The following is an 8,525-nucleotide window of genomic DNA, read 5'->3' on the forward strand; positions in this document are numbered from 1 at the left end:
GCGTCGTCTGCTCCTTCTGCTCCTTCTGCTACGTCCAGCCATGGACGAGCTTCATCGTCACCTTGCTACTGCATCGTCCATGGCTTCCCCTGCTGCTGCGTCGTCTGCTTCTTCTACTACTGCTGCGTCGTCCATGGCAGCTTCGTACTGCTGCTGCGACGTCCATGGCAGCTCGTACTGCTGCTGCGACGCAAGCTCCAGCTTGTTGATGCTGCGCTGCTGCTTCACTTCATCGTCGTTGCCACTGCGTCGTCTTCAAACGACGCCAAACAACTATCTTCTTTGTCGTCGCTTCGATCCGGTTAGTAGGTTTGAGTTTCATTTTGCCCGTATTTTTGTTTTGATATTCTCAGATCTAAAATCAGTAAATGTTCGATTTTTGTTTTGTTCATGTTTATCGTTGTATTAATTTTTTAGTTTGTTCATGTGTTTTGTTGATTTAATTTTCAGATTCAAATGGAAATTTAATTAATTATTTTTCAGTTTATTTCATGTTAATTTTATTTATTTTTGTAAAAAAGGAATTGTTAGTTTAATTTTAATATTGTTAGATTTAGTTTAATCGCTCGAATCATCCGTCTTTGTTGATTAATATGGATTTAATTCGTGTTCATTTTGTTTGAAGTTCGTTTTTAATTCAGTGATTTAATGTGAAGTTATGTTTTGGTTTTTAGTTTTTTTTGAATCATTCATCATTGTTGTAATGTTGTTGGATTTAATTTTAAGTTCAAATAATTATTGAATTTAGAAATCTGAATATACTTGTTTGTTGTTGTTGTTGTTGTTGAATCTGAAAGTAGGTTTGTTTGTTGTTAAAAATATTGTTCAATCAAAATAATTTTATTTGTTTCTTTGTTGTTCATCATTTAGTTTGAATTTGTTGTTGAAAATTGTTTAGAAATTGGTCATATTTGCTGTATTTTGGTTGAAATTAATTAGGTGAATTGGTTATAGCTGATGGGGGTAGTTTGGTAATTTGCAGTACGTTCAGGGGTAATATGGTAATTTCAATAAGGTCGGAGGGGTATTTTTGGAATTAAAATTCTGAACAAATGTTTATTTTGAGTGCTCTGTCCATTAAAATTAAATAATTTGTTAATAATATTAAAATAATGTATGCATGGGGGACAAGACATAATGGTGGGGAATAATGTACTTGTTTAATCAAAAGTGGGGAACAAGACATAGTGGGATTGCGGGGCTCAAGAAAAGTTTGTTTAAATAAATAATAATTGTATTTTTTAACTAGTAGTGGGTTTGGTAGGAGAAAGTGGTTGTTTTATTAATTGATTAAAGGGTTTGGGATGGGAAATAAATAAGAGATTTGATCAGATTTTTAGGGACAAAATACAGAAGAAAGATAGAGAAGACGGAAAATTTTAAGAGAGAGGAAGAGAGAAAAAAAAAAGCTCGATATTAAAGAGAGAGAAAAATTCCGAAAATATTAAGACTTCAGAAAATAAAAATAAAAACATTCTGGAAATTCAAAAGAAGAATAGTATACACCTGATATACAATCCAAATATTCTGATATACGGATTCAGAAATTAAGGGTTAAACACTAACTAGTCTTTCAAAATCTGAAAAGATTCCCTTTGCTTCTGTCCGTTGATTGTTGTTGGTGTTTCTGGATTTTTGTCTTGATTTTAAAATCTGTCACTAGTTTCTCGTTGCTGGTTGTTACTGGTTGTTGGGGTTGCTGTTGTTGAATTGCTACTGAATTTCCGCTGATCTCCCTTTTCTTTTGCTTCCAATATCAGGTACATGACTGTAATACTAGCTATTGCAAGCTAATAATGTGGAGGCATGAATACATATGAAGAATGAAATTTTGAAGTTTTAATTTCGTTTTTTTTTCTTTGTTCTTTTTATTGATTGTATTTAAGCTATTTCATGTATTATTGAATAATAATTGGAATAAGAAAAAATAACATAAGTTAGTCTTTAATGAATCGGTTTGGCAAAATGGGTTAATTCACTAGTTATGAAGGTTTCAAGATTATCAACAGTAGGTTAATCATGAACAAGTAGCTAAATTTAGCTAAGGCATGAATTTAAATTAAATTTCGTAAATTGGGCATTAAGGCATTATTTGAATTCAGGCAAGATTAGAAGAACGTTTAAGTCTAATAAACTTTCTAATAAGTTTTAGTAATTATGGTTAAATCTAGTTTCAAATGGTTGTGAATAATTAATCTCAATAGTTTTTTTTATAACATTGCTGAGTTTTAATCTAGCTATATTTGATTCTTTTGAATATTAGTTGTTGAATTTTTATTTTATTTATAATTTCGATTTTTTGAGTAAAATTCCTTTTCATCAATATTTGTATTAATCTAGCAATTAGTATGTCATGCTTTCTTAAATAAATAAAATAAAAACTCGTAATTAATTAGGATTTTCTTTCTTTATTTTAGAGACTAATTTTAATAGAACAAATGTAGTCGCTTTAGAATTTGTCCATTTAAAATAAATGAGACGAGCCTCGCCAAATAAAACACACAGATTGCGGGGCCTTCACAAATGCATGCGTTAATTACTTAAAATTCGGGATCGGCCGCTTAGCAAACTCCACGGCCTTATCCAAAATAATAAATACACTAATCGCTTTAGGCGCGCATTTTAATAATCTTACCTTCTTAAACTCGGGTGTGCATTTCATGCGACCCAAATCCAAATCCCAAAACATTGAATAAAAAATGTGTTCCGGATTGCGGGTGCATTTCATGTGACGCAATCCAAAGACATGTTTTTAAACGATGTTCACATTATTTTAAAAAATATAATAATAAAAGCGGTAAAGAGTTAAAACTTGCACATGAGCGCCTAATTGTATAAAATCAGATAAACAAGCCAAATATGACAGTTGAGCGACCGTGCTAGAACCACGAAACTCGGGAATACCTAACACCTTCTCCCGGGTTAACAGAATTCCTTATCCGGATTTCTGGTTCGCGGACTGTAATATGGAGTCATTCTTTTCCTCGACTCGGGATTAAATTGGTGACTTGGGACACCCTAAATCTCCCAAGTGGCGACTCTGAAATAAATAAACAAATCCCTTTTCGATTGTCCTTTAATTGGAAAAAACTCCTTCTCCCCTCGCGGGGCGGAAAAAGGAGGTGTGACAATGATAACATGTGAAATTACCACTATGAAGTTTAGAAAAAACACATTACACAACTACAAACAGCATGACAAAAACTTAAGCATATTCAGTTTTAGCAAATAAGCTAAAAAACTTAAGCAGTTTACTATGAATAAAGCTATACTACAAAAAATAAGCTGAACTTTTGGGAAATACAGTTGAAAACCAATTCAAAAAACAAACTTAATAACTTACTTCATCCGCAAAATTAGAGTCAGGATCCATAAGCTCGGTAAAGAATGATTTTTGAATATCAAGTCCAGCTAATCTGAATGGATTGGAATCATATTCACTGGCATCCATCTCCAACCACTCTTTAAATCTTTGCATCAATCCACTGTCTTGATTAGCATAATGGAAAGGACACCTTCTTCTATTCTGTCCTACTATCCAACCTTCCCCCTTTGTTTTTCTTTATAAACTACATAAGGAGATCTCAACCAAATACTCTCCATACGCATCCTTTTCCCTTTTTTATATTTTTTTCCTTTTGCTTGCTCTTCCTGCTGTTCCTTCACAACTAACTACTGTTGTTCAGCAGCAGGGGAAACTACAGCCATCGTGGCAGATGCTTGACCAATTCCCTGCTGTTCACGACGTTCTTCTGTCTCTTCACGAACAGCAACATCAGCAGAATTACCTTCTGAATCAGCCCCTTGTGTACTACCAAGTGAAAATGAACATAAATTGAAGTTGGGGATATAATTGGTGTCACACATAAGAGAACTAGAAATCTTCCTTCTTTTAGGTTTTGGAAGCAATTCCGATGCATCAGATGAGATCTGCAAAAGCAAGGAAAATAAACATAAATAAAACTGATAGAGAACACACATTAGACAATAAAACTACCAGTAATCTAATTGCAGAAAATAATTACCTGGTCTAAGTGTTGCGACACAGATGGTGTTTGCATTCCAAAAGATCATGTATCTTCATGCAAAAAAAAAATAATACTGACTAAATTTTATAAAATAATACCAACACATTTCACACCTGTCTGTGAGTCAATAGGTGTGAATATATGTATTTCTCCTTTTTCATATTACTGCAGAATCTCACCCAATTCTTTTCGAGCTGCCTCCGGTCTTTCTGAAAAATCATTCAAAAACATAAAAAAGAAAATAAAATATGTAAAATTTCAAAATGTAAAAAATATACTTCGATCAAATATCATAAATTCATGATCTATAGAATACCTTTACGTTTGTCTTCCGCTGTGGTTTCCCCAGGCTGCATGCCTTTCTCAATATCAGTATTTCCAGCATCATTCAATTGAGAACCAACGTCGACGACCATTGCAGTATTCTCTGGAAGGTTTTTCTCAACTCTACCTTCATTCAATTGAGCATCATCAGAGAGTTTTTGAGTTGTGGCAATTGAACCACGACTAGTTTCAACTTCCACTGCATATTCATAAAAGAGGGGGAATAGATCAACTAGTGTTTCTATATATAAAACATAGAAAAAATTTATACCTGTAGTGAAAATTTCACTACAGGATATTATATAAAAAAAAGTTAAAACTTCAACTCTAAGAAGACTGAAGTTAGCCAGTCACAAACAAAAACTTCGACAGTTACAAAAAAAAACAACTACAGCTCTAGAGCTGAAGTTCGATAGTTACAAAAAAAAACTTCATCTCTAGAGCTGAAGTTTGACAGTTATAAAAAAAACGTCAGCTCTAGAGCTGAGGTTCGACAGTTATAAAAAAAGAACTTCAGCTCTATAGCTGAAAGTTCACCAGTTACAAACCAAAACATTCACCAAAAAATATGCTGTAGTTTTTACAAAAAACACAAACACATGAAAACAAAACTTCAGCTCCTATCTAAAGTATAATTGATATATTATAAACTTCACACTTTGTACCTGTAGTAACAACTTCATGTGTATCACCACCTAGAAGTTCATTGCAAATCACTATTACTCCTGCATAACGATCGTCTTTCAGATTTAAAGTACCAACAGGTGCTTGATTTCCAATATCACTTTCCAAAGCACAACTCGGTGCATGTTTTCAGTGCCAACAACTTGATCATCTACACCTTTCTCTCCACCTTTACTCAGTCTACAGACATTGGATTGTTCCTCTCCACTTTGTTGTTGAACATGTTTAACGCCTTCAACAACCGCTTCATTATGTGTAGCATTATCATCTGCGACTTTACGCAGTGCATCATGAGCAGTATGTTCTTCAGTCTCAACAACTTGATTATGTGCACCTTGCTTGCTTCCAATATTCTCAGTTGATAAATGTGCTTCATCATTTACATCTCTGCTCAATCTATCTGCACTGGAACTGTGCTCTTCAACTTGTTTTTGAACATATTGATTGCCTTCAAAAGTCGATGGATCTTTGTAACAGTCGTTCCTCCTGTCATATTCTCGATGCTTACTCAAATAAAAAATGCCATCGTCCATTCCATTTGATTTGTTCACAATCATAAACAACTGTTCAAACTTCTCATCAAAATATTCCTAGAAAAAAAATTACTAACAATGATTAATGTGAAATAAAATCAGCACAAATAAAAAGACTTCTCTATAAATTAGTTTACCTTCACTTTTACAAAAACCGCATCCACAATAGCAGTTCGCTCCTCCTTTTTAAACTTATCAAAAACTTCATTCACGATCGTGCTTCTTTCTTTTTCTGCATGCCTTTGAACCTCCATCGTTAACCTCTACAATAAATACACAACAAAAATTCAGATATAGAAGAAAACTTCAGCTCAAAAAACATGTTGTACTTTTACAAAAACAAACCCAAAAAACTTCAGATCAAAACTTACAGAGCATATTGTATCAAGTAATTCATCGTCATCAAAGTGAGATGTAGACGAGGTAGAACAACTCTTGGTACGAGATGCTTCGCCAATAAAAGGAGTTTGATTCGGTTTTTTTGGTTGATTCCGACTACGTGGTGATTCACCAATGTCATGAGTTTGATTCGCTTCTTTTGATCGGCTCTTTATAGGTGGTGATTTACCAGTGACAGGAGTTCGATTCAATTCTTTTGATCAACTCAGAGTACGTGGTGATTTACCAGTTGAAGGAACTGCATTAACTACATTTAAACGAATCCGGCTGCACGGTAATTTCCCAATTAAAGGCATTGAATTCAATTCCTCTTCTGTAGGAATTATATCCAATACCCTAAAGTCGCGATATCTCTGTTTAATACAAAAAAGTATATTATGAGGAGAAAAAAACTAATACATCAACATATTAACACAAATACAAAAATAAAAAAAAAAAAGTAACTTACTTCATGAGTTTTGAACATATAATAAAGTTCGGGATATTTAGGCTCTCCCACGCATACATAACGTAACATCCTAGGGACCTGAGGCATATCAAAGTACTCATCCTCTGCTACATACTTCTCCTGAACATCTGGGAAGCGCTCATAGAACCAAACACATAACGGATATGGAAATCCAGTAAGTTTATACTCAGTTGCATGATGTTTGTTCTGCTTGTCCAATGCATGTTTCAGTGAATAAATGAGCTTCTCATAAGCCACATTACCCCAAGGATATTCAGCACAAAGCTTCTCGTCTTTAACGATAGATGCATACTCCTTAATCACACATGACTCAATATTTTTCCTAAACAAAATAGACTCTACAATAAGAATTTCCATAGGCTTAACTGCATCATCATCACTATCGCATACATGTGCATGATTCACATCATTCTTTGGAACTACATTGCGAGTCATAAAACTTCGAATATCCGTCAAACTCACACCCTTGGACTTACCAAAATAGCGCTTCAGAATAGTGCTCTCTCGATTAAATGGTTTTTCAATATTATGTGCTATGATCCGCAAACCACACATAATGTGAAAGTCTTCAAGGGTGAAGGAAACATCATGCCCAAAAATCTTGAAACTAATGGAGTCTCGATCATTCATGAATATTCGAGAAAGACACAAACAATGAACCAACTTCATGTTGCATTTAAAATTATCCATAACAATAATGTATCTAGATGCACTATTATTAAGCTTATCCCTTTGTGCAGGAGTCAAGAAATTTGCAATTAAACTTTTCAAATCATGGTTCCCCTTCCAGTAACCCTTAGAGTTAAACCATTCTGTAAACTCAAAATATTTTTGTCCTGGTCCTGTAGGTGGAGTCTCAGGGACATAGAGACCTGGTGCTACTACAGGTAGTCTAGGTTTTTTTTAGGAGCTTTGCCTTCTTTAGCAACTTTAGGATCTTTAGGTGCTTTAGGATCCATCTGTCCAAAAAAGTAAAAGATACAAATAATTACATCAGAACATTATCAAAAAGATCATTTAGAACTTCAACACCTAGAGTTGAAGTTTTTGTTTTATACCTGTCGAACTTCATCTTTAAGAGCTGAAGTTTTTTGTGTTTGTAACTGGTGAAGTCCAGCTTTAGGAGATGAAGTTTTTGTGTTTGTTACTGGTGAGAGCTGAAGTTTTTATTTTATACCTGTCGAACTTCAGCTCTAGAGCTGAAGTTTTTTTTGTAACTGTCGAACTTCAGCTCTAGAGCTGAAGTTTTTGTTTTATACTTATCGAACTTAAGCCTTCTTAGGTGTTGAAGTTTTAAATGATCTTTTTGATAATGTCCTGATGTTATTATTTGTATCTTTTACTTTTCTGGACAGATGACTCCTAAAGCACCTAAAGATCCTAAAGTAGCTAAAGAAGGTAAAGCACCTAAAAACCTAGACTACATGTAGTAGCACCAGGTCCTTATGTCCCTGAGCCTCCACCTACAGGACCAGGACAAAAATATTTTGAGTTTACAGAATGGTTTAACTCTAAGGGTTACTGGAAGGGGAACCATGATTTGAAGAGTTTAACTGCAAATTTCTTGACTCCTGCACAAAGGGATAAGCTTAATAATGGTGCATTTAAATACATTATTGCTATGGAGAATTTCAAATGCAGCATGAAGTTGGTTCATTGTCTGTGTCTTTCTCAAATATTCACGAATGATCGAAACTCCATTAGTTTCAAGATTTTTGGGCATAATGTTTCCTTCACCCTTGAAGACTTTCACATTATGTGTGGTTTGCGGATCACAGCACATAATATTGAAAAAACATTTAATCGAGAGAGCACTATTCTGAAGCGCTATTTTGGTAAGTCCAAGGGTGTGAGTTTGAAGGATATTCGAAGTTTTATGACTCGCAATGTAATTCCAAAGAATGCTGTGAATCATGCACACGTATGCGATAGTGATGATGATGCAGTTAAGCTTATGGAAATTCTTATTGTAGAGTCTTTTCTGTTTAGGAAAAATACTGAGTCATGTGTGATTGAGGAGTATGCATCTATCGTTGAAGACGAGAAGCTTTGTGCTGAATATCCTTGGGGTAATGTGGCTTATGAGAA

At 34.3% G+C, this 8,525-nt stretch overlaps 1 protein-coding gene across 1 annotated transcript; it reads right to left on the reverse strand.

Moving 5' to 3' along the window:
• Positions 1 to 4,190: 4,190 nt before the first annotated feature.
• Positions 4,191 to 7,509, reverse strand: LOC138868227 (uncharacterized). Its single transcript, XM_070145756.1, has 9 exons — positions 7,430 to 7,509; positions 6,474 to 7,329; positions 6,195 to 6,321; positions 5,915 to 5,922; positions 5,707 to 5,832; positions 5,173 to 5,626; positions 5,018 to 5,077; positions 4,345 to 4,551; positions 4,191 to 4,237 (listed from the first exon to the last, which is right to left on the reverse strand). Exons 1-9 carry the CDS (start codon positions 7,507 to 7,509, stop codon positions 4,191 to 4,193), a joined length of 1,965 nt encoding a protein of 654 aa, XP_070001857.1.
• Between the last annotated feature and the right edge of the window lie 1,016 nt (positions 7,510 to 8,525).

Source organism: Nicotiana sylvestris, chromosome 5, assembly GCF_000393655.2.
Source record: "Nicotiana sylvestris chromosome 5, ASM39365v2, whole genome shotgun sequence".
Classification (NCBI taxonomy): domain Eukaryota; kingdom Viridiplantae; phylum Streptophyta; class Magnoliopsida; order Solanales; family Solanaceae; genus Nicotiana; species Nicotiana sylvestris.